Below are 27792 nucleotides of genomic sequence, written 5' to 3'. Positions count from 1 at the left end.
GAAAACTATCTTTACATGTAATTGAAGAAAAATAAAATAAACTGCTAATGAAACTCAAAAAATTCCATTTAACATATATACATAATTACATGAAACAAATTCTCACATAGTTCATGCCCCCAAATGAATCTCATTCTTTGTCATGAATCTATCACTTCTGAGAGGAGGTAGGTAGCCAAGTTTATACTTTGTTCTCTAGGATCATGGTTGGTTACTGCATTCCACAGAGTCCTTTAAATGTTTTTTATATTGTATAAACTACTGTCCTGGTTCTGATGACTTCACTCTGCATCAGATCACATAAGCCTTCCCATGTTTCTTTGAATTGTCCTACCTACTACATAGTGCCTGGAATGTGACCAGTGCTTAATGAGTACTTTTCCCATTGAATATTTCTTGTGCTTTCTCAACATTCATTTACTTCTACCTCATAATGGGCTCCTTGGAGGGAAATGGACCACTTAGGACAGTCTCCAAGATCTTTCCAACTCTGACTTTCTTCCATCTAGGCTATGACTGCAGGGCAGCCATTATGGACATTTTTCTCCAAACACCTCCCCTTGTACCCATCTTTGTTTCTTACCTGAATTGATGTAGGACACTACAATGACATGATTATGCTTCACCACAAATTTATCCTGATAATATTTGAGGTCCATTATTTTGTAATAAGGGAAAATAAGATTCCCTCAAAATTTTATGTATTCTGATGGCATCTCTCTGTAGCTTGAGGTTTGTGATTTTTTAACTTTCTTCTTCATACTTAAACCTGAATCCTGCCTGCTGTTACTTCTGTCCTCAGCAATTTGTCAAGGCTGGCCCAGTCTCTAATAACCCTTGGAAACACACTGTCTTCACCCAACCAGTACTGCAGCCACAGTGTAGAAAGAGTTATATCTTATCATACTAGATCACAGGCAAGTGACCTGAAACTGAGTTTGTAAGAGCAGCAAAAAAAACCCAAACAAACATGAACTTTGAGTCCCTGGGAAATTTTCCAAGAGAAGGGTGGACAACGGCAAGCAAATAGTACATAAACAAATTCTTCCATTAACTCCTTAATTTGCTGTAAAGATAACTTCATCCATCAAAATGTAGAGGAACTAATGAGAGGATTCTCTCTTTGGGATTGAATTCATACCAAGAGGAAATTATTGCTGGGGAGCAAATTATGGAATCAGAAAGGAATAGTGACCACTTTTGCCTAAAGTTTGTGTGTGAGGAGAATGAGTGTGGGCTTAGTCTGATATCCAGTCAAAATTTTAATGGCTTCAGAAGAAAGATGGGAGGGATCACATGGATTATAGTGGAAATCAGCTGAGGAGGGGATGGGGTATGCTGAAGAATGACACTGTGAAGTTCTTCAATGAGTGAGGGCATCTTACTTCTTGTCACTTTGCCAAGAGCTGGTGGGGATAAAGGAAGCTACACTCAATTCTCACCTTAATTGAAGGGCTGTATTTTCCTTTCAATATCAACAAGGCATTCTAATATATACCATTCACCTGAACTCCTCCTGAAATTTGCATGACACTAGGTATAGAATTCAATTGCTCTACAAGTCAGCCAGAGATATTAAAATGAAATTTTAAAATTGTCAAATAACAGGAAATATATATTTAAAAATCTCATTTAAAAAACCAAGTCAGGGCAGCTAGGTGGCGCAGTAGATAAAGCACCATCCCTGGATTCAGGAGTACCTGAGTTCAAATCCGGCCTCAGACACTTGACACTTACTAGCTGTGTTACCCTGGGCAAGTCACTTAACCCCCACTGCCCCGCAAAAAAATCCCAAAACAAAACAAAACAAAACAAAACAAAACACCCAAGTCACTTGGAACATAGACCAAGGATAGAGAATTTGAGAATTATTGGACTCCATGGACTCCATGGAATCCATGATTATTGTTTCAAAGATTGAGGACTTTTATGGAAGAAATCATAAGTTGAAACTGCTGAGATCTATTAAGGAAAAAGGTAAATAAGGAATCAGAGTTTATTGAGTATCTCCTGAATATAACCTCCAAAGAAAAAGTCCCAGGAATTTCAAAGCCATATATACAGCTCTCATAATGTTAGACAACATGCTAAAAAAATTCATAAAGCTGTGATTCAAGAATCATGGAACAACAATAAAGATCACATAAGACCTGGTAGTTACTGTCATACATGAGTGGGGATCATGGTATATAATATTCCAAAAAGCCAAAGATACAAGATAACAACCAAGGGTGATGTGCCTCCTTTACAAAGCTGTTGACCATTCTTCTCATTGATATTCTTACATCACTGTCATTTCTTTTCCCAATTTTCTTCTATCTCTCCTATTTTTATTTCTAAAATATTTTTGGATTTCTTCTAGGAAAATTTTTTGAGGGACATTTCTTCTGTCTATGGATAAGGGAAGACTTTATGACCAAACAAGAGAGAGAGCATTATGGGATGTAATATGGATAAATTTGATTACATTAAATTAAAAATGTGTTTACAGAAACACAACTAATGTAGCCAAGATTAAAAGGAAAGCAAGAAACTGGGACTTAATTTTTATGGAAAGCTTCTTTGATAAAAGCCTCATTTCTTCAATATATAGACAACTGAATTAAATTGATAAGAGTACCCATCATTTCCCATTTGATAAATATTGAAAAGATATGAATAGGCAGTTTTTAGAATAAGTAATCAAAACTATCCATTTTCATAAGAAAAATGGTCTAAATCACTATTGATTAGAGAAATGAAAATTAAAATAAATTGTGAGGTATCATCGCATACCTATCAGATTGACTAAGATAAAAAAAAGGGAAAATGACAAATATTGGAGAGGAGATATGAATTTAGAAGAGAGGAATGAATGGTCAGTTGAGTTATGATGTGATCCAACCATTTTAGAAAGCAAGTTGGAACTCTGGTCAAAAAGTTTAAAAAGTGTGTATACCCTTTGAACCAGCAATTTCACTAGTAGGTCTCTATTCCAAAGAGATTAAAGAAGAAAGAAAAGGACCTATATGTACAAAAATATTGATAGGTATTTCTTTTGAGATGGCAAAGAATTGGGAATCAAGGCGATGCCCTTTAGTTGGGGAAATGACTCATCAAGTTGTAGTAAATGAATATGATGGAATATTATTGTGCTATAAGAAATGATGTGCAGGATGGTTGCAGAAAAACCTGGGAATACTTACATGAACTGATGCAAAGTGAAGTGAGCAGAACTAGGAGAACACTGCACACAGTAACAGCAATAATAACTTGGCTATTCTGATCAATACATTGATCCAAGACAATGCTAAAGGATTTGTGATGAAAAATATTATCTACCTTTACAGAAAGTAACAAACTCTGAATGCAGATAAAAGCATACTTTTTAAAGTTTCTTTCTTTTTCTTGGATGTTCTGGGGCTATTTTCTTTAGTAACATTGCTAATATGGAAATGTTTTCATGACTTCACATATATAATATAAATCAATTTCCTACATTCTCAAGAAAGGGGTCAGGAGTAAAAGGTAAGGAAAGAGTTTTTTTATTCAAAATTTTAAAAAGAATGTTAAATCTTTTCTATGTAATGGTAAAATATTTAAGAAAAAAATGAAAACATAATGGGAAAAAAGCAATCTCAAAGAAATGAAATAATTCAGTGGGCAAATGAATCTTGTAATGGAAACTCAAGAACAATGGTTTCAAATAGATGACCTCACCATGAAATTCCTAACCTACCTAAATGATTTTAGGAATAGGATTTTAGGAAATGGGTGCTACCTGGTGGAGAACACATAGGAGATCTTTTTTTCTTCCTTTCCTTCCTGGCTTTCCTTTTCTCTTTGGGGAATTGAGCCAAACTAAGGCTATTTGCTCTAGCAATGCAGGCAATCATTGAAGTTCTTTTGTTTTTTTAGGCAAGAATTGCTATTTAATAAATCTTGACTCCCCCCAAATCTCTTATGAACCATGATATATATTTGACTGTAAACTACAATAAACAACTGAAGTTTTTCCTTTGGGTTTGTTACTGATAAAATGTTATACACTGAATATTTCAATGGTTACTACTTCTCTATAGTAATTAGTTGATTGGTGTTCCTGTAGTGGGCTTAACATGCATTGAGAATTACTGGTATAAAGGATGTCTCAAATTTGATGCTGATAATATTTTGTGGGCAATATATTACACTGAGGACCCTTGGTGGGATGTAATGAATGGGAAAGGGAAGCAGAGACCACAAGAATACAGATTTAGATCTTTAAGGTATCACTCAGGTCCAGCTCAGTTAATTTAGAGAGGAAGAAACAGAGGCCCAGGGTAGTTAAGTGCCAAGTTTAGAGTTATCTAGCTAGTAAATGTTTAGAGTGGGATGTCAAATTAGGTATCCTTAGTTCAGAGTCTGGGGCTTAACCCATTCATTACCTCATATTCTCTCTTCCATAAAGGAGAAACGTTAGCTGTGTTATGTAAGCTACCTCAAACACATACATTCTGGCTAGCATTCCCAAGAAGACAAACTTTAATAAAAGTTTTGAAAAATGCTGAGGTATGCTGACCAGGAATCATAACTGGAGGTGTTCCTGGTGGGGTGTGACTGATAATGAGGCAAGGCCCATAAAGTTCAAGAGAGGATCATCTGTATTACCTAAGGATAGATGAATGGATAAATGAGTGATAAAAAGCATTTATTCAGCAACTGGTATGTGCCAAACACCATGTTAACTGCTAGAGATAGAAATAATAAGAGATGAAGAGAAGAAGATCATTCTTCTCAAGGATCTCATCCTCCAATTGGGGAAGACAGCAGATGTATTTAAGTGAATCACATAAAAATACCTCCATGCCCTAAGGGTGCAGATACAGGGCTAATGGCAAGGGCCAGGAGTCTTTAGGATGCCTTAGGATGCCTTAGGAACTCTGACCCATCACAATGGGATAGGAGGGTGTGTTTAGAGAGAAGTGGGAATTCTGGGTTCCCTCTAGCAAGAGTAGTGATTGGGGTTCAGTGACTAGTTAGGAAGGAAAAAGAGAAAGGTGGGCATATGGAATTGGATTGGGGATGGTCTCTATGGGAAGAGAAAATGAAGCCTCATTAGGCATCTTTCTAGCCAGGGCCCTTCCAGTGCATCCAGAGGGAGTCTGCCATCCATAGTCTTCTGGCCAAGAGAGAGAGAGAGAGAGAGAGAGAGAGAGAGAGAGAGAGAGAGAGAGAGAGAGAGAGAGAGAGAGAGAGAGAGAAATGCATCATATGCAGCTACAAAAGCTGGGCCCAGTATGTAAACCATCAAAATGGCAACAATAATAAGAACTTTTATAAAGATAAGGTGCTACAGGAAGATGTCTTTAGGACATGGTTGCCATCCTCTAAAGGAGGAATCCTTTGGATCTTAATTGGAATGTGCAAATAAGTAATATAGTAGTAGAGGGAACCAAGGAATAGAATTAGACATTTCATGGAAAACCTCAGTGACCTCAACTACATTCTGAAGACTCTATATTTGGAGATCAATGCTGGAATGCTCACATAATTTTCAGGGAGAAGCTAAGGGCAAATGAGCAGGCATCTTTTGTTCAATTCCTTAGAACCCTCCTAAAAATAAAGTGATAAAATATTCGGAATATCTTCTGTTAAACAGAGTGCTAGTCAAAGGAATACTTAATGATTGACCCAAGTGGTTGGGTCATTGGAGCATGACAAAAAACCATACAGACACCTGCACTTCATTATAAGACAAGGACAGTCTCTCATTTATTTAGAGTTTATGAATTAGTAAGGAAATTCAAGATAAGAATAATGGCTAAGCAAAAAGGTCAGTTAGGGATATTATAAATTCTGATTGACTTCAGGATATTTCCACAGGTATGGGCCAGCAAAGCCAGCTGAAAGATAATCCTAGATTCACCTCAGGAGTTCAGGGTAAGGCTGAAGGAGGATGGTACACTAGAGGTCTGCAGGGAAATAGAATTATGAGACCAGAGGCCATTTCATTTTTAGCCTCTCACCAGCCATGATACAGAAACTTACATTCAATCAGTCAATATTGGTCAATACCAATTAGACTTTTAGGGAATGTAGGTCCCCAAAAGAATAGGTCTCCTTAAAAGAGTCAGTATAGGATAGTTTCCTAGATTTCCCTAGCCTCTCATGCATGGGTGTATTGTTGTACTATCTGATATGTGGTGTAGGTATAATAAGCATCTTGATAACTTTTCCCCTCATCCTATCATTTTGGATTCAGGATACCAACTCTGGCTTGATGGCATCAGGAAAACTCCTGACATTTTTCCCCTCTATCTCCAGTGCTCTTACCTTTTCTTGTTAAAATTCCTAGGCCATAAATCTTCAAATAATCAGGTATGATTGAATAGTTGGACATTTTGTTGTCTTTCATGACAGAGAAGGAAGCATTCTTTGTCACTTAGTTTATTTCCTCCTCTGTCAGATTTGTTTCCAAAAAGTTACAAATCTTCTCCACATTTCCCTGAAGATTCTGTGGAAAGGTTCCACAATATAAGAGAAAGAATTGATGGAAAAATCCAACTAGTAACAATGAGGAGTCAAGGTGAAAAGGATTCGGGGGCGGGGGGCAGCTAGGTGGTGCAGTGGATAAAGCACCAGCCCTGGATTCAGGAGGACCTGAGTTCAAATCCAGCCTCAGACACTTGACACTTACTAGCTGTGTGACCATGGGCATGTCACTTAACCCTCATTGCCCTGCAAAAAATAAATAAATAAAGGTTTCAGGGGATAAGATGACTGATAGGAATAAGAACAGGGAAAGGGAGAAAGGAGGAAGAACCCAGGAAGATGTTAGAAGGGAATAGGAGAGGAAAAACAAAAACAATAAGAAGTAGAATTGGAAGAAAAGGAGTAAAGAAATAAGAGGAAGAGATGGAGGGGCTATTGAAATGGAAGGCTGAGGGAAAAGAAAGCAAAAGGAGAAAGAGCTTAAGTGGAAGGAAAGTAGAGAAGAGCTAAGAAGAGATGGAGGAAAGAAAGAAAAGTAGCTAATCAATCACCAAGCATTGATTAAGAACCTGTTGGGTTCAGCACTGGGAATACAATGAAAAAAGAAGAATCAGTTCTTGATATCAGGAACTTACATGCTGAGAGACACCAGTATGGCATTTTGTATATATTTTAATGTACAAATTATATAAAAAATGAAAAATAATTTTGAAGGGAGAATAGCCACTGGGGAGATCAAGAAGGGTCTGATTACAAGAAGTCATTGTGCATGATGGTAGAAGGAAAGGAAGAAGCAAGATTAGACAACTTTCTCTAGAAGCCTGACTGTGATACAGAGACGACCTTATAGGATGACATTTGAGAATGTGAGAAGAAAATCAGAGTTCAGGACTAACTGACCCTGAATAATTAAGCAAACTGGGGCAGCTAGGTGGCACAGTGGATAGAGAACTGGCCCTGGTTCAGGAGAACCTGATTTCAAATCCAGCCTCAGACACTTGACACAACTCGCTGTATGATCCTGAGCAAGTCACTTAACCCTCATTGACCCACCAAAAAAAATAATGATGATGATGAAGCAAACTCAGAGAAAACTTATTTATTTAGCACATCAAGGCAAGAGCCTTGAACTTCTGAGTGCTGAATTTTAAAACTAACAATCACCCCCTCCTGCCCTGCAAGATCAATTTCAAAATCAGGGAAAGACAATTTTGATAAGGTGTCCTTTTCTTGAAATGAATGGACTAGCTAAATCATAGCTCCCCCTCCCCCATTTACACATTATAGAAGAATGAGATTAGAGATGAAGCAATGGCATTAAAAAGGAACTGGCTTCCCTTTTGGATGTGTTAGTTGCTACATACTCCAGAAGGCAAGCAAGATTGGGCAGAATGGGGTCACTCAAACTTACACAGCACAAATTTCAATAATTTAATGGTAGCATCAAGTCATTTTTATGGCTAATGTTGAGTTTGTGGGAAGCATTGTTGGTTGTTTAGGCATTTGCTGTGTTTGACTCTTCATGATCCCATCTGGGTTTTTCTTAACAAAATACTGGAGTGGTTTTCTATTTTCTTCATCAATTTATTTTGCACTTGAGGAAACTGAGGCAAAAAGGGTTAAGTGACTGGTGAAGGTTAAGAAGCAAAGAATGAATCAGTAGGTAGGGAGAGAGAGCTTATACACTAAAGTGGATGAGACCAAGGGCACAAGCTAGGTAGTACATGGTAAGAAGAAATGCCACTTTTTAATCTGAGATTAAAGTAAAGGGGGGATGATATCAAGGGATTTTTGAGGTATAAAAGTGAGGAAAACTGAGAGTTCATGGCAAATGGCTTGTACTTTTCAAGTAAAGTATAATGTGAAATCTCTTGCTGAGAGAGTAAGGGATTAGCGATGTAGGAAGTTTGAGGAGAGAACTCACTCTGACAAGTGCCATAAAGAATTAATTAGGAAGCAATAAAGGAATTGTCTTGCTGTACTGAGAGATTAGTTGAGATTAGATACCACAGGAGGCAAATGATAGGAAAGAATTAGGGTTTGTGTTTGGCAACATTCAAGTGACAACAGGACAAGGGTTAATGGGATTTGAGGGTAGAGGACAATCTAATGCAACTCCTTAAGGATACATTCAAGATAGGGAGGAGTAGAACAATAATAATGACCTGAGAGAGTTCTTATGGTTATAAAGATTTAAGGTCACTGCAAAGAGGGAAAATAGATAGTTCTGGAGGCAGAGCCAAGATGGCAGAGTGGAACCAGGAAGCTGCCTGAACTCTCTCAAATTTCCCTCAGAAAAACTGTTCATTTAAGCCTCTCAACAAATTCTGGAACTGCAAGACCTGCAAAAAAAAAAAATGGAATGAAAGAATCTTCTGGCTTAAGATAACCTAGAAGATATTGAAGAAACATCTGTTTCAGTACAGAGGGTGTCTGGGCAAGCCAGCTCTTAGTCCCAGCATAGATCAGCAGCTGAGAACCCTCAGTCCAGCCCAGCAAGCTAGTGGCACAGCAGGCCAGTTGTGAGGCCTCCAATCCCAATGCAGAAGGCAATTTGCAAGCCCAAATATCAGCTATCCAACAGGCGCAGCTAAGCTGGGCCATTCCAGTGCAGTGAGAAACTGCAAGCTGCTGATGCCTCAGAACAGAAAGCTCATGACTCAGGCCCCAGCCCCCAGCAAAAGAAGCTCCAGACAATGCATGCTGTACAGCAGGAGCAGAACTCAACCTTAAAAGGCATGAAAGAGGCTAAAATAAAAATATGAATAAGAAACAAAAAAAAGAACTCTCACTTTTGACAGTTACTATGGTGACAGGGAGGATCAAAACATAAACTCAGAGGAAGGGGGCATCTAGGTGGCACAGTGGATAAAGCACTGGCCCTGGATTCAGGAGGACCTGAGTTCAAATCCAGCCTCAGACACTTGACACTTACTAGCTGTGTAACACTGGGCAAGTCACTTAACCCTCACTGCCCTCCAAAAAAACAAAAACAAAAACAAAACAACTCAGAGGAAGACAACAATGATAAAACTCCTACATGTGAAGCCCTAAAGGGGAAGAATTGGTCTTGAGACTAAAAAGCACTCCTGGAAGAGCTCAAAAAGGATTTTATAAACCAAATAAGAGAGGTGGAAGAAAAATTGGGAAAAGAAATGAGAGTTATGCAAGAGAAAGACAATAGCTTCAAAAAAGAAAAATGCCTTAAAAATGTGATAGGAAAATTGGAAAAGGAGAAAAATTCCCTAAGAATCAGAATTGAGCAGATGGTAATGGCTCTATGAGACAACAGGAAGAAGTAAAGCAGAATCAAAAGAATATAAAAGTAGAAGAAAACATAAAATACCATTTCAGAATAACAACAGACCTGGAAAATAGATCCAGGAAGGACAATATAAGAATAATCAGACTATCTGAGGACCATGATCAAAAAAAGAGCCTAGACAGCATATTTTAGGACATTATCAAGTAGAACTGCCCTAATGTCTTACAACCAGAGGAAAAATTAGTCATTGAAAGAATCCACTGAACACCTCCTGAAAGAGACCCTGAAAGGAAAACTCCAAGAAATATCATAGCTAAATTCCAGAACTATCAAGTAAAGGAGAAAATACTGCAAGCAGCCAGAAAGAAACAATTTAAATATCAAGGAAGAACAATCAGAATTACACAGGACCAGGCAGCTTCAACATTAAAGGATTGGAGGGCTTGGAATATGACATTTCAGAGGGCAAAGGAACTGGGATTAAAACCAAAAATGTGGAGCGGCTAGGTGGCACAGTGGATAGAGCACTGGCCCTGGAGTCAGGAGTACCTGAGTTCAAATCCGGCCTCAGACACTTAACACTTACTAGCTGTGTGACCCTGGGCAAGTCACTTAACCCCAATTGCCTCACTAATAAAATAAACAAACAAACAAATAAATAAAAAACCAAGAATGTACTACCCAAAAAAATTAATCATTATTTTTCAGGGGAAAAGATGGGCATTCAATGAAATAGGAACTTTAAAACTTTCCTAACGAAAAGCCCAGAACTGAACAGAAAATTTAGTCTACAAATACAAGACTCAAGAAATGCATGAAAAGGTAAAAAGGAAGAAAAAATATATTACTCAATAAAGTTAAAATGTTAGTATCCCTATATAGGAAGAAGATACTTGTAACTCTTGAGAACTGTATCTTTATTAAGACAGATAGGAGTACACACAGACAGGAGGTGTGGAGATAAATTGATTCTGATGTGATATTTAAAAAACTACTTAAGGGGTAATGAAAAGGATTATACTGGGAGAAGAGGAAAGGGAAGGCAGAATGGGGTAAATCACATCACCTGAAGAGGTGCAAAAGACCTATTACAATAAAGGGAAAGAAAGGAGGGGTAAGAATTGTTTTCACCTTACTCTCATCTGATTCAGTTCAAAGAGGGAATAAAATACACACGCAATTGGGTAAAGAATTTTATCTTACCCGATAGGGAAGTAAAAGGGGAAAGGGGAAAGAAAAGAGTGGAGTGTTGATAAAAGGGGGGGTGGTAAAACTAGGAGGAGAAAGGGGAAAGTACAAAAAGGAAGTGGGACTGATAGAAGGGAGGGCAAAACTAGGAGGGGAAATGGGAAAGGACAAAAGGGAGGTGGGGCTGATAGAAGGGAGAGTAGACTGAAGTGGCCAGAAACAAAACACTAGTGACAAGGGACAGGGGAAAAAGAAAGAAGAAAAGTACAAATAAGTGAAAAAATAGGATGCATGGAAATATAGTTAGTAATCATGAATATGAATGTGAATGGGATGAACTCTTCTATAAAATGGAAGCAAATAGCAGAGTGGATTAAAAAAACAGAATCCTACAATATGTTGTTTACAAGAAACACATTTGAAACAGAGAGATACACACAGAATATATTATGCTTCAGCTGAAGTAAACAGGGCAAGCAATCCTCATTTCAGACAAAGTAAAAGCAAAAATAGACCTGATTAAAAGAGATAAGGAAGGAAACTACATCTTGCTAAAAGGTAACATAGACAACGAAGTAATAAATATGTATGTACCAAGTAGTATAGCATCCAAATTAGAGAAGTTAGATGAGTTACAGGAGGAAATAGAAATCAGAACTATATTAGTGAGTGACCTCAACCTCCCCCTCTTATAGCTAAATAAATCTCACCACAAAGTTAATAAGAAAGAAGTTAAGGAGGTGAATAGAATTTTAGAAAAATTAAATGTGATAGACCTCTGGAGAAAACTGAATGGGGATAGAAAAGAATATACATTTTTCTCAAACATGCATGGCACATACAGAAAAATTGACTATTCATGCATAAAACCCTCACAGTCAAATGCAGAAAGGCAGAAATAGTAAATGCATCCTTTTCAGATCATCATGATGCAATAAAAATTAAATGCAATAAAGGGCCATGGAAAGATAGAGAAAAAAATTACTTGGAAAGAGGGAAAATAGATTTAATAGGAGTGATGCATAGGGATAGATGTTATGATAGGACATTATGGTTGAATAAAAGGACTTCAGAAAAGAAGGAGGAGGGGGAAGCTAGGTGGCACAGTGGATAAAGTACCGGCCCTGGATTCAGGAGGACCTGAGTTCAAATCCAGCCTCAAACACTTGACACTTACTAGCTGTGTGACCCTGGGCAAGTCACTTAACCCTCATTGCCCCACAAAAAAAAAAAGAAGGAAGAATGGAGAAAGAAAGAAAAAAAAAAGAAAGGAAGGAAGGAAGAAACAAAGAAAGAAAAAGAAAGAAAGAAAACAATTTCAAAGACAAGTGAGAAAAAAAGATGGACAAAAGAAAGAAAATATGAAAGATGAGCAGGTCCAGAAAGGAAAAGAAGTATAAATAAGACCAAAGGTGTCTAGGAGAATCAGAAAGAGGTTTTTAATGATCAGAAATGATGGTAAGACTGAATGGCCTTACCTGCAACAATGACTAAAAGCTCAAACAGAGGTAAGTGGCAATTTTTGGCTTCTAGAGTAGAAGCTACCAACAGCTAAGAAATGTACTTTGTAGGAGAATTGTTCAACCACAGGAGGGTCTTTCTTTGAGAGAAGCCCTGAATGAATAGGTTCTACTAAATCTGAAAACAATTGACTATATCTTCTCTTCTCTTTTATCAGTTGATTGTTAGTGAGAAAGCTATTGAATTGTATTATCTAGGTGATTGTATTTCTGTAAGTCTTACTCTAGAATGAATTTTTAAAAATTAAGTATAATATTTCTGCTTCTCATTAGTCTATACATTTATTATGTTTCTTTTTAAAGTATTTTATGTTTATGAAGTTGTAGTTAAAATGAAAATCATTTTACGCCCCCCTTCCAATTCATTGAACATATGGGAAACCAAGGCAGTATTTACAATACCAAAAATTTCCTCTGCTCTTGTGTTTTCAAAGTCATAGATACATGAAATAAATGAGATGTGTAAAAAGGTAGGATAAGCATGAAAGGCATTGTAGACTCTATTAAGAGAACCTGGATAGCACCAGGTGTGACTAACACAGCATCTCAAATCTGCTCGGGCTGCTCCACATGTCAATCTTATAATCAGCACACTTTTAAGGCCAAAGCTTATGGAAGATACCCTCTAGCATATACACCCTTTGAGCACTTACAAATTGACTATATTACAAATCTTAAATTATACAGTGAGAAACTGTGAGATTTAAAATTGGATACAAGAGCTTTAACTCCCCTTTAACCTTTCCCTTATATATCTCCCAGACCAGTAAGTGAAAGAAGCCTCTAAGCTTTAGTTAGAGATGGATTACTTAGCTTGGTCTTAATGATAATAGGTACAGCAGATTTAAGGAGGCCTATGTCAGTAGAGGAGGAAGCCCATAGGAACTCAGGAATATCAGAAGGGATTTCAAATGTGTTCTCCACTTTTAAAGGTGTAGCAAAAAGATCATCACGGGGTTTCTCAGCCATATCAACTAAAGCAGCACAGTCATGCAATGGCTCCCCCGAGAGTGGTAAGTTAGGGAAATTACACAGTTAGCAGGGGCTAAGGATATTGAACAGACAAATTGAAGGGAAGAGTAGAAGAAAAAAAGATGACGGTGAAGAGAAGCAAAGATAAAGATGAGGAGAAGGAGAAGGAAGTTTGAGCATTTACTTGCAGAAGTTCTTCATAGGTCAAGATTAGGAAGTTTTCACTCCCTCTCAAGGGTAGCCAGCCACAGATGTGGTCAAACCAGGATCCACAAGGCACTGCAGAGGAAGAAGAAAGGTGAAGCCAATTGATCTTACACATTCCTTTATTTATCCATTCAATAATACTTCATTTTTTTCATTCACCAAATACTGACTCAGGGACTACTCTAACACAAGGTCCTGCCTAAAACTGACACTTGTCAGATTTTTGTGTGGAAATACAAAGTTGAAAACATATCTCTAGAATTGAGAGGAACTTTGAGGCCATATAACAAAACTTCATCTTACAGATTAGGACACTGAGTCCAAGAGAGGTGAAATGATTGGTCCAAGGTTGTAGAGGTAATAAATAGCATATGCGTGACTACAGTAGACATTCATATGGCATATTAAATTTGGGAGAATGCAAGGAAAATTAAGCAAATCCCTACCTTGATGGTTCTGAATTGGAGATAGGGGCTGGGCTGAGTGATGAGATATGTAAATGAAGTATAAGGAAAAAATCTCAGGAATTACATGAGAAACATAGAAGTGATAATGTGGAAGATCATAGGTGAAAATGATACCTTCTACTTAAGGGAAAGATTGAAAGTTCTGAAAGTTCCTGGAGGAGGGGGCTTGTGATATTTAGAGGATGGTGTGATGATTAAAAATAAGAGACACAGTATCTGAATAATTTAATAATTTCATTAATATAGTTGGTAGTATGAGGTCTATGGCTCTCTCTCTTAGACCAATGACCCCATGGGGATGGGATACAGAAGTTATGTACCCTTGAAACTATAGGTTGTAAATGGGGCCAAGAATTGACCCTTGCACAGAGGGATTATATCCAGCCTTGGCTATCAATTCAAAGAATGTCCTCCTCTTCAATGCCCCACCCCAGTGACCTCCACCCTCGATGGAGAAACCTTTGGCTAGCTAGATATATGGATCTGTCTCTACCTAAGTTTCCTAGTGAGCTTGAGTTGGGCCTGACCCAGATGAAGAAATTTGATGAACTCTCTCAAGGAGACCTTGCCTTTGAGTGGAGGGAAGAAAGGACAAAGAAAGAAGGAGAGATCTCTGGGTTCCCCAAGATATTAATTGTTAAGAGTTATTTCTAACTAAGCAAATTAGGAGAGAAAGGAATAGTTTACCTCTCAGATCTATGGAGAGGAGAAGAATTTATGACCAAACAAGAGATAGAAAATATTATGAAATGCAAAATGGATCATTTTGATTACAAAAAATTAAAAAGTTTTTGTAAACACAGAAGCAATGCAGCCAAGATTAGAAGGAAAGCAGAAATCTGGGAAACAATTTTTTATAGACAGTGTTTCTGATAAAGGTCTCATTTCTAAAATATATAGGGGAATAAAAAAATAAAATATATAGGTATATATTTTAGAATATAAAATATATTCTTATAAATCAAATTTATAAGAATGCAAGTCATTCCCCAATTAAGAAATTCTCAAAGGATATGAATAGGCAGTTTTCAGATGAAGAAATCAAAGCTATTGCCATATGAAAAAATGCTCTAAATCACTATTGATTAGAGAAATGCAAATTAAAATGACTCTGAGGTACCACCTCACACCTATCAGATTGGCTAATATGACAAAAAAGGAAATTAATAAATGTTGGAGAAGCTGTGGGAAAAATTTGAACATTAATGCATTATTGATGGAGTTGTGAACTGGTCCAACCATTCTGGAGAACAATTTGAAACTATGCCCAAAGGGCTATGGGATTGTATATACCCTTTGAATGAGTTATACCACTACTAGGTCTGTATTCCAAAGAGATCATAAAAAAGGGAAAAGGACCCACATGTACAAAAATATTTCTAGCAGTTCTCTTTCTAGTGGCAGAGAATTGGAAATTGAGGGGATGCCCTTTAATTGGGGAATGGCTGATCAAGTTGTGGTATATGGATGTAATGGAATACTGTTGTGCTATAAAAAATGATGAGCAGACAGATTTCAGAAAAACCTAGAAAGACTTAAGTGGACTGATGTTGAGTGAAGTGAGCAGAACCAGGAGAACATTATATACAGTAACAGCAACATTGTGAGATGATCAACTGTGATAGACTTAGCTCCTCTCAGCAACACAATGGTCCAGGTCAATTCCAAAGGACTTATTATGGAAAATGCTCTCCACAACCAGAAAAAAAGAACTGTGGAATCTGAATGCAGATTGAACCTTACTATTTCTATTTTTTTCCCTTTTATTCTAATGCCAGAAATATGTTTAATGTGATTGTACATATATAACCTATATCCGATTGCTTGCTGTCTTGGGGAAGGTGGAGGGAAGGGAGGCAGGGAGAAAAGTTTGGAACTCAAAATATTATAAAAACAAATGTTGAAAACTATCTTTACATGTAACTGGAAACAAAATACATTAAGATTGAAAAATACACACAAAAACTTATTATTTCTCACAATGTTTAGGATTTGAAGTTTGCAATGCATTAGGAGAAAGAGCCCTAGATTTAAGAGTTATGAGACATGGGACTGACTTTGCAGTTCTGCTATACTACTTAGGTATTTTTGTAAGTCAATAAACATTTAAAAGTTTTCAAATGGGTCTTTCTAAAGTACAAGTCTGATCAGGCCAGGTTTTCCACAACCCATCACCCCATACAACAATACCCCCATTCAACTCCAATTGTCCTTATGGTTTCCTCTAGGATATAAATATAAAATCCTCTGTTTGGATTCATCACCTAGACCTTTCTTGCCATCCCAGTTTCTTTACTGCTTACTCCCATCAACATACTCTGTGATCCAGTGACACTGGCCCTTTTGCTGTTCCTCAAACGAGACCCTCCATAACCCTATTTCATGAATTTTCAGACTCTGTCCACAAGGCTTGGAATTCTTTCCCTTTTCATCCCTTCCTCCTGGACTTTCTGGCTTGCATCAGGTCCCAGTTAAAATACCACCTTCTACAAGAAGCCTTTCCTCATCTTCCTTGAGGTGTTAGTGACTTCTGTCTGATCATCTCCCATTTATCTTGTCTATACCTTGTTTGTACATAGCTGTTTGCATGTTATCGCCCCCACTGGATTGTAAGATTTTTGGAATCATAGCTTATTTTTCCCTTTCTTAGTATTTCCATTGCTTAGCACATAGTAAGCACTTTATAAATGCTTGTCAAGCTTGGTAAATCTCTTCCTCTCTCTAGACCATAGTTTCTCCATTTAAAAAATGAGTGCATTGTATTTGATGATCTCGAGGGTCTGCAGCACTGAGGTTATGTGTTTCTAAGTCCCTTCCCTTCTGTGGACCACATTTTCTTTAGGTAAAATTAGATAAATTGAGTCTTTGAACTCTAAGAAACTTTTCAGCTCTAAGTGCTTTGGGCTATGGCTGGCTGTTTAGGCGAGGTTGTGGCTGTAATGTGTTTGAGATAGAGTGTGATGATCACACAGAGGGAATACATACAAAGGCACTTATAAAAACTTAAAGAGGGAGAGGTTAACCTCTTAGTTTACTCATCTACAAAACGGGGCTTGTCTTGCAGTTGCTTCCATGCTCTTACCAGTTGTAAGTTGTCCACTTACCATTTCCTTGACAGAAAGTCTCAAGCATCTGGGAAAAGCTTCCTTTAGTCTTTAACATTGTTCCCTCTTGGAGGAAATGATAAAGAGAAACAACCACATCTCTAGGATTCTGCATGATATAATTTTTCTGAAGTGGAAATTAGGATTATTATAGACTAGCCAGACCATTCCCCATTTGGAAAGAAAGCCAACTTGCCTATTGTGAACTGCTTGCTTAATGCCCTTTTTTCTGAACATTACTAGTCTCCTCCACTATGAAATCTACTACCTCTGTCTCCGTTTCCCATGCCCATGTTCCTTTCCTAAGCCCTGCTGAAATGGTGTACATTTCATTATTTCTCTGGTACTGAACACTCTCTCTCTCCCCAACTGGGATGGTCAATTACCTCAACCTGTCTGATCCACTAGTCTTACCTCCTATGAACCATACTTCTCTTTTTGGTAAAATTAGATAAATTGACCCTTTGAACTCTAAGAAACTTTTCAGTTCTAAATGTTTGAGGCTATGATTTTTCAGTTAAGGATGAAGCTGACCAGGCCAGAGCATAGACCACAAGAGTAACAAACACACCTCTGCCTAGATCATAATCCCCTCAAGAACTATAAAGTTGCATGTTCCCAAAATTATCTCTGAAAACATCTTCACAAAAAACCTGAAGCTTGGGACAGTGGACCCTCCACTCCAGAAACAGAGTCTCACTTTAGCATAGAGTAAATAGTTAAGAAATAGGCTGGAAAAATGGGCAGGTGGTGACAGGGAAGATCAAAATATAAACTCAGAAGAAGGTAACAAAATAAAAACTGCTACATCAAACATCTCAAAGAAAAATATGAATTGATTTCAGGCCATGAAAGAACTCAAAAAGGATTTTTGAAATTAAGTAAGGGGGGCAGCTAGGTGGCACAGTGGATAGAGCACTGGCCCTGGAGTCAGGAGGACCTGAGTTCAAATGCGGCCTCAGACACTTAACACTTACTAGCTGTGTGACCCTGGGCAAGTCACTTAACCCCCATTGCCTCACTAAAAAAAAATAAATAAAAATTAAGTAAGGGAGGCAGAGCCAAGATGGTGGAGGAAAGACATTAAACCCACAGGGCTCCTGATACAATCACCCCAAAAATAGCAATAAAAGAACCCTTGGGGCAGAGAAACACACAAAAATACGGGCTGAGAGTTTTCTCCAGCTATAGATAGATTTCAGGGGGCTGTGCTGGGCCACAAATAAAGCCTAACCCTGCAATTGGGCTGACACACCAGACACCCACCAGAGGAATTTGCCCCAGTGCCTCTGAATCAGCTGCAGCACCGGCATCTTCTGGAACTGAGTGCGTGGTGGGACTGAATGGCTGGCCTGGGGGGAAGGGGTAAGTGCAGAGGTACCAGTGGACTGGGGGGAAGGATTCAACTGTGCCACCCCAGCGGGTAACCAGGAAGAAATCCTGAGTGGCAGGAGACCCAGGTGGGGAAGGGGAGCAGGGGAGCAGTCTCATTGGAAGCTGAGAACCACACCACAGAAAGCTTTCCTGGTTGGTTGCTTAGTAAAGTAGGCCTGAGGTTATCTGCGGACCTGAGAACAGGCCAGGTGAGATTAAAGCCTGCCCCACCTCAACCCAAAAACACCTGGAACCCTCTGAAACTGAGAATAGGAGTGGAACCAAGAAGCAGCCCCCCCCACCCCCCAGTGGAGAGTTTAAAATCAAATGAAAGTGAGGCCAGGCAGGCTGAGAAGAAGCCCAACCATCCCCTGGGCCATGCTGTAGCTTGAACAGTGTGTCCTGGAAGCTGTGCCACACTTTAAAAAGGAGTTAAAAGCCAAGAAATAGCAAGCCAGGATGAGTAGGCAGAGAAAGCAGAAGACCATCGAAAACTTCTTTGGTGGTAAGGTAGACCACAATACAACCTCAGAAGAAGAAGATAATAACAGGGTCAAAGTTCCAACATCTAAAGCTTCCAAGAAAAATATGAACTGGTCTCAGGCCATGGAAACTCTCAAAAGGAACTTTGAAGAGAAAGTAGGAGAAATAGAAAGAAGATGTAAAGAAAAGGAGGAAAGAATGGAAAGGGAAATGAGAGCGATGCAGGAGAGTCATGAGAAAAAAGTCAACAGTTTGAAAAGCCAAATGGAAAAGGAGATTAAAAAACTGTCTGATGAAAATAACTGTCTAAGAATTAGGATTGAACAAATGGAAGCTAGTGACCTTATGAGAAACCAAGACACAGTAAAGCAAATCCAATTGAATGAAAAAATAGAGGGCAATGTGAAATATCTCCTTGGAAAAACAGCTGACCTAGAAAATAAATCTAGGAGAGATAATTTGAAAATCATTGGACTACCTGAAAACCATGACCAAAAAAAAATCTTAGACACTCCAAGAGATTGAGAGGGAAGATTGCCCTGATATTCTAGAAGCAGAAGCTAAAATAAAAATTGAAAGAATCCACCCATCACATCCTGAAAGAGACTCCAAAAGGAAAACCTCCAGGAATATTATAGCCAAATTCCAGAACCCCCAGGTCAAGGAGAAAATACTGCAAGCAGCTAGAAAAAAGGAATTCAAATACTGTGGAGCTCCAATAAGGATAAAGCAAGATCTAGCAGCTTCTACATTAAAGGACCGGAGGGCATGGAATATGATATTCCAGAGGGCAAAGGAACTGGGACTTCAGCCAAAAATCACATACCCAGCAAAGCTGAGTATAATTTTTCAGAGGCAAAAATGGGATTTCAATGAGAAAGAGGTCTTTCAAGCATTTGTGATGAAAAGACCTGAACTGAATAGAAAATTTGACTTTCAAATACAAAATCCTGGAGAAGCATAAAAAGGTAAATAGGAAAAAGACATCATGAGGGATATTAAAGGATCAAACTGTTTACATCCTCTACATGGGAAGATAATACTTTGAAATCATAAGAACTATCTCAGTAAGAAATTCACAGAATACAAGGCTGAATTGAATATGAAGGGGTGATATCTGTAAAGCATTTATGTTTTGTTCTTTGTAGGGCAGAGAGGGTGGGGTGTCTTATGTCTGGGGCTGGATTTGGGCTTGGGGCCTCCTGTGTCCAGGGCTGGTGCTTTGTCCACTGTGCCACCTAACATCCATGATGACATCATTAAAATAGGGTTGAGGTGTAGGAGGAATAAACTGGGGGAGGGAGAAGGGGAGAGATAGTCTGGGGAGAGGTAGTTCACATGAAGGAAACAAGAAGAAAGCTTATGGAGGAGAGTAGAAGAGGGGGAAGGAGTTGGGGAGTGAGTGAACCTTAATATCATTAGAATTGGCTCAAAGAAGGACTAACATACATACTCAAGTAGGTATAGTAATATATTTTTGCCCTGGGGTGGGGAGAAAAGGGGGTGAGGAGAAGGGAAGGAGGAAAGGGCAGATTGGGGGAGAGAGCAGTAAAAAGCAAAACACTTTCAAAGAAGATGAAGATGTTCTGCATTACTGCACCAGTATGACATATTGAATTGTTGGATATCATAGGGAGGGTTGAGGAGGGAGGGAGGAAGAAAAATTTAGAACACAGAATTAGCTCAGGCACCCTGATCTCATTGAAGTGGGCTCATGGAGGGAATAGCTTTCATACCCAATTGGGAGGAGCAATCTATTTAACCCTGCAGGTAAATAGGAGGGGAAGAGGATAAGGAAGGAAGGGTGAAAAAAGTGAGTACAGAATGAGGGAGAGGATAGTCAGAAGTAAAACACCTCTGAGGAGGAATAGGTAAAAAGAAGATAGAGTAAATGTCATGGGAAGGAAGTGGGATGGAGGGAAATAGTTATGACGATTGACTACAATGGCAAAATGTATGGTACCTACTTTGCTGGGCTTTTATGAAGAAAATTCTCTGTCAAGCTTAAGGTACTATATAAAGGTTATGATGAACAGAATACTATAAAAAAACCTGGAAAGACCTACATGAACTGAAGCAGAGTGAAATGTACTGTATACAAAATAACAGCAATAGTGGGGGATGATCTGCTGGGAAGCATGTGGTTATTTTCAGCAAGGCAATGATCCAATAGAACCCTGAAAGACTTATGAAGATTGCAGCCCATCTTCAGAGAAAGAACTAATAGTATCTGAAAACAGATGGAAACATATTAAACATTTTTTTTTCATTTCCTCTTTGACAATTCCTTAATCTGAAGTTTTGGGGTTTTTTGACTGTTTTCTCTCACAACTAGCTAATATGGGAATTTTTCCATGACTACTCATGTATAATTTATTTTGAATTGCTTGAGTTTTTGTGGGTGGGGGGTGGGAATGGAGTGGGGAAGAGAAGTTGGAACACAAAGTTTTTTAAAAATTCATGTTAAAATTTTGTTTTGACATATATTTTGGAAAATAAAATTATATTCAAAAAAAAGAAAAAAGAAAAAAGAACTATTCCCTCCCCTTCATGGACTCTCAAGTTCCAACCAAACCAGATTATTAATTTTCATCTCATTCTGTCTGTTCCTACCTCCCTGCAGATGGGTAGGCTATTTCCTAGACTTGGACTCTCTACAGCAGGATTTCTTATGTTAGGGTTTCATGAGCACTCTTGCTTAATATTTGGATAATTGTGTTTCAATATAATTAGATTGCTTTGTAATTTTATGCATTGTGTGTTAGGCACTTAAAAACATTCTGAGAAGAGACCCACAAAATAAACACAGTTAATAATTCTAAAAAATTAAGTAAGAGAAGTAGAAGAAAAATTGAGAAAGGAAATTAGAGTGATACAAGAAAATCATGAAAAATACAACATCTTTGTAAAGGAGGCAGAAAAAAATACTGAAGAAAATAACAACTTAATAAAGATGATAGGCCAACTGGTAAAAGAGAATCAAAAATCCAATGAAGAGAAGAATGCCTTGAAAAGCAGAATGGTCCAAATGGAAAAAGATACAAAAATTCACTAAATAGAACTCCTTAAAAAGTAGACTTGGCCAAATGGAAAACAAAATACAAAAGCTCACTAAAGAAAAGAATTCCCTAAAAATTAGATATGGGCAAATGGAAGCTAATGACTTCATGGGACATCAAAAAAAAAAAAACCCAACAAAACAAAATCGAAAGAATGAAAAATAGAAGAAAATGTGAAATATCTCATTGGAAAAATAGCTGACTTGGAACATAGACACAGGAGAGACAATTTAAGAATTATTGGGCTACCTGAAAACAATGATTTTAAAAAAGAAGTCTGAACACCATTTTTCAATAAATTATCAAGGAAAATTACCCTGATATTCTAGAGCCAGAGGGCAAAATAAAAATGGAAAGAATCCACCAATTCCCTCCTGAAAAAGATCCAAAAATGAAAACTCCTAGGAATATTTAACTAAATTCCAGAACTCCTAGGTCAAGAGGAAAATATTACAAACAATCAGAAAGAAACATTTCAAGTATCATGGATCCATAGTCAGGATAACATGAGATTAAATAGTTTCTACATTAAATTATCAGAGGACTTGGAATATGACATTTTATATGGCAAACGAACTAGGATTATCCCGAAGAATCACCCTCAAAAAACTGATTATAATCATTCAGGGGAAAAAAGAACATTTTATGAAATTGAGGACTTTAAGCATTCCTGATGAAAAAAACAGAAATGAATAGCAAATTTGATGTTCAAATACAAGATTCAAGTGAAGTCTTAAAAAGCTAAACAAGGAAGAAAAATCATAAGGGATATGATACAGTTAAACTATTTTGATTACTACATAGAAAGAGAATATTTGTAATTGCAAAAATCCTTATCATTATTAGGGCAGTTAGCAGGAATATACATAGACAGAGGGCATGGGTGTGAATTAAATATGATGGACAATTATCTAAAAAAAATTAAATTGAGGAGTGAGAAAAAGGAATACATTGGGATGAGGGGAAGGAGAGGTAGACTGGGGTAAATTACCTGATATGAAAGAGTCATGAAAGTGCTTTTATAATAGAAGGGAAGATAGGGAAGATAGTGGTGGGAGTTCTTGAACATTACTCTCATTAGAATCCATTGAAAGAAGGGATGACATGCACACTCAGTTTGGTATAGAAATATATCTTACCCTTACTCTACAGGAAAATAGGAGGAGAAGAAATAAAAGAAAAAGAGGCTGAGAGAATGGAAGACATATTAGGGGAGGTAAAAATCAGAAGCAAAAAACTTTTGAGATGAGGCAGGGTGAAAGGAGAGTATAGGATAAACAGGAGTAAAATAGAATGGAGGGAAATACTTAGTAATCAGAAGTGTGACAAAATATATCAAATTTCTTTGGTAAAAACTTCATTTCTTAAATATATAGAGAACTGAGTCAAATCTATAGATATAAGAGCCATTTCTCAATTAATAAATGGTCAAAAGATAGGAAGACAGTTTTTAGAAGATGAAATCAAAGATATAAATAGTGATAGTAAAAATGTCCTAAATCACTATAGATAAGAGCAATGTAAATTAAAACAGCTCTGAGGGGCAGCTAGGGTGCAGTGGATAGAGCACCAGCCCTGGAGTCAGGAGTACCTGAGTTCAAATCTGGCCTCAGACACTTAACACTTACTGGCTGTGTGACCCTGGGCAAGTCACTTAACCCCAATTACCTCACTTAAAAAAAAAAAAAAGCTCTGAGATACCACATCACACATATCAGATTCATAAAATAGAAAAAGAAAATGCTAAATGTTGAAGGGAATGTGAAAAAACTGGGACAAAAAGAGGAGGGAGATAAGAAAAGAGAAAGACAATAAATTTAAGCCCCATTGTGGAGAATGAACTAAATGCTCTGTGGGAAAATAAAGTTCTTGTCTTCTCAGTATTATTATTGGAGAGCCACAGAGCATCTCAAGTAATTCTCCAAGTGGCAGAAGAAGAAAAGAATAGTAGCAGTTGCTGATCCCCTGATCAGGTATGGGGAAATAGCTGTTTGGCAAACTGAAAGAATAACAAAGCAGACTTGTGGAGAAGTTGACAGGTCCTTTAGATTTGGCAGAATATTTCAAAATATTCGGAGGTAAGAGATATAGAATTGATCCCACGGAGTCAAAATATTTCAAAGGAAATAAACCCAGAAGAAATGACATATGCTCATGAATTTCATTCTGAAGACAAAAAGGGGAACAAATCCAATGAAGAGGGAAATAGGGATTTTTGTGAAGTGATGGATATATTTTCATGGAAAAACTCACCAATTAATTTATATCTGTCTTTTCAAAACTTTCATATTTTAAATTAATAAGCATTTATTTTTTCCCTTAAACTTCCTCAACCTTCACTGAAAAGTTTTTAAATCCCTTATATCATGTATACATAATTACACAAAACAAATTCTTACATAGTTCATGCCCCAAAATGAATCTCATTCTTCATTGTTAGTCCATCACTTCTGAGAGGAGGTAGATAGCCTAGTTTATAATTGATTCTCTTGGATCATGGTTGGCTACTGCATTGCACAGAGTCCTTCAAAGCTGTTTCATCTTATAATGGTTTAAAATTGCATAAACTACTCTCCTGGTTCTATTCACTTCACCTTGCATCATATTGCACAAGTCTTCCCAAGTTTCACTAAAATTGTTCTACCTTCTACAGTGCCTGGAATATGACCAGGGATTAATGAATACTTGTTACATTGTATATCTCTTCTACTCCTTTGACATTCATTTACTTCTACTTTAATGGGTCTCTTGTGGGAAAAAAAAATGATCACTTAGAACAATTTCCTAGATTTCTTTCAACTCTGACTTCCTGCCACCTAGGTTAACACTGCAGGACAGTCATTATGGACTTTTCTCCCCAAACACCTCCCCTTGCACCCATCCTTGTTTTTTACCTGACTTGGTGTAGCTCACTACAACGACATCATTATTCTTTACCACAAACTCATCCTGACAAGATTTGAGTTCTGCTATTGTGTAAGATAAGGGAACTAAGTCTTCCTTGGACTTCATGCATTCAGATGACATCTCTTTGTAGTCTGAAGTTTGAGCTTTCTTCTTCAGACTTTCAGGTGAATCTTGCCTCTTGGTACTTCTGTCCTCAGTTCCTTGTCAAGGGTGGTCCACTCTCTGATAACCCTTGGAAACAACCTGTCTTCATCCAACCAGTACTGAATACACAGGGTAGAAAGCATGACTTCTCATTATACTGGATCCAGAACCAAGTTTGTACAAGCAGCGAAAGAACCATGAACTTTGAATCCCTAGGAAATTTTCCAAGGGAGTAATAAACAAAGGAAAGTACATAAACAAATTACTCCAAGAACTCCTTGATTTTTTTATAGAAATAACTTCATCCTTCAAAATGTAGAGAAACCAATGAGATGGTTCAATTACTCCTGGATAGGACGAACTAATATAATAACAATGACAATTCTACCTAAATTAATTTACTTATTCAGTGCCATACCAATGAAACTACCAAAAATTATTTCATAGAGCTAGAAAAAATAATAACAAAATTCATCTGGAATAACAAAAGGTCAAGGATATTAAGGAATTAGTGAAAAAAATGCAAAGGAAGGTGGCCTAGCTATGCCAGATCTAGAACTATACTATAAAGTGGGTAACATCAAAACTATTGGATAATGGATACTGGCTAAGAAATTGTGGATCAGCAGAAGAGGTTAAGTACACAAAACACAGCAGTAAATTACTATAGTAATTTGCTGTTTGATGAACCCAATGAGTCCAACAAAAACTTCTGGGAAAACTGGAAAATAGTATGGCAGCAAGTAAGCATAGACCAACATCTTACACCATATACCAAAGTAAAGTCAAAATGGGTAATCTAAACATAAAGGGTGATACCATAGGCAAATTAGGAAAGGAGGGAATGGCTTATGTTTCAGATCTATGAATAGGAGAAGAATTTATGATCACAGGTGAGATAGAGAACATTATGAAATGCAAAATGGATCATTTTTATTACATTAAATTACTAAGTTTTTGTACAAACAAAACCAATACAACTGGGTGGAACCAAGATGGCAGAGGAAAGGCAATGACTTGCCAAGTTCCCAAGACCTCTCCAAATCCCTTCAAACAATGCCATAAGACCATTCCTGGAGTACCAGAACCCACAAAAAGACAAAGTAAAATCATTTTGCAGCCAAAGACAACTTAGAAGGTAAGCAGGAATTTCACCAGGGTGAGAGTGGGGCACAGTTGAGAAAAGGTTAAACCAGTGTCCCAGCCCCAGCAAACCAAGAACAGGCCTTGGGAGCCTCTGAATCAGCAGCAGCAAGTGTTTCTTGAACTCTTAGTCCACAGATTGTAAGGGGGTCAAACAATCGGCCAGAAGGAGATTATAGGGATCTCTTTGCTAGCACTGAGGCAGGAGTCTATTGTTTTGCCCATACTCCCATCCAGGTCACGGTCTTGGGTGGTGGTTCCAGGAAGGGGAGGAGAACAAGTACACTGGAGCTTGTGGCCACAGTGGAGTGGGACTCAGTTCATGGTTCCAGGGCAGAAAAGCAGGCCTGTTGTTAGTTGCAGACCAGAGCACAGGCCAGGAGAGTAGTAAACATACTTCTCCATAAATCATAATACTTTGGAAGAACCAAAAATTTACAAATCCCTAGAAGTATCTCTGAAAACAGATGCACAAACCCCTTGAAGCTTGGGACAGTGAACTCTCCACCCTAGAAGCAGTGGGCCACTTTAACAAAGAGTTACAAGTCAAGAAATAGGCTGGGAAAATGAGCAAACAGGAAAAAATGCTGACTTATGACTAGGAAGATCAAAATACACTCTCAGAAGAAGATAACAAAGCTAAAGCTCCTAAATCCAAAACCTTCAAGAAAAATATAATTGGTCTCAGACCAGAGAAATACTCAAAAAGGATTTTGAAAATAAAGTAAGAGAGGTAGAGGAAAGAATGGAAAGAGAAATGAGAGCGATGCAAGAAAAATCATGAAAAAAAAGTTAACAGTTTGGTAAAGAAGACATAAAAAAAAAATACTGAAGAAAATAACACCTTTAAAAAACAGACTAGACCAAATGGTAAAAGAGGTACAAAAAACTAATGAAGAAAAGAATGCCTTGAAAACCCAAATTGGCTAAATGGAAAAGGAGGTACAGAAGCTCTCTAAAGAAAATAATTCCCTAAAAATTAGGATTGAGCAAATGGAAACTAATGACTTTATGAGAAATCAAAAACCAATAAAGCAAAACCAAAAGAGTGAAAAAATAGAATGCAGTGTGAAATATCCCATTGGAAAAACAAGTGACCTGGAAAATAGATCAAGGAAAGATAATTTGAAAATTATTGGACTACCTGAAAGCCATGATCAAAAAGAGCCTAGACATCATCTTCCAAGAGATTGTCAGGGGAAATTGCCCTGATATTCTAGAATCAGAAGGCAAAATAGAAATTGAAAGAATCCACCAATCACCTCCTGAAAGAGATCCAAAAATGAAAACTCTAAGGAAAACCAATGCAACCAAGAATAGAAGGAAATCTGGGAAAGAATTTATAGTCAGTGTTTCTTATAAAGGCCTCATTTCTAAAATATGTAGAGAACTAAATCCAGTATATAAGAAGACGTAATTTCTCGATTGAAAAATGGTCAAATGATATGAACAGGTAGCTTTCAGATGAAGAAATTAAAACTAGTTACAGCCATATGAAAATGTGTT

At 37.6% G+C, this 27792-nt stretch overlaps 1 protein-coding gene across 2 annotated transcripts in view; it reads right to left on the bottom strand.

Annotated features, from left to right (window-relative positions):
• The window catches only part of LOC122748522 (sulfotransferase 2A1-like), a 63627-nt gene extending 38508 nt beyond the window's left edge, over positions 1-25119 (bottom strand). The window contains exons 1-2 of one of the 2 annotated variants that reach the window (XM_043994155.1): positions 24987-25119; positions 13583-13677 (exon numbers count right to left, since the gene is read on the bottom strand). In XM_043994155.1, coding sequence (XP_043850090.1) covers positions 13583-13677; positions 24987-25119 — 228 coding nt within the window. Of the gene's footprint in view, positions 1-6294; positions 6476-13582; positions 13678-24986 lie in introns of those variants that run through there. The other variant, XM_043994156.1, reaches the window with a different exon arrangement.
• Between the last annotated feature and the right edge of the window lie 2673 nt (positions 25120-27792).

The sequence above is a fragment of the Dromiciops gliroides genome, chromosome 3 (assembly GCF_019393635.1).
Source record: "Dromiciops gliroides isolate mDroGli1 chromosome 3, mDroGli1.pri, whole genome shotgun sequence".
NCBI classification, from domain to species: Eukaryota; Metazoa; Chordata; class Mammalia; order Microbiotheria; family Microbiotheriidae; genus Dromiciops; species Dromiciops gliroides.
Note: the sequence above shows the minus strand (reverse complement) of the source record. Positions and strands in the feature narration are given on the sequence as shown.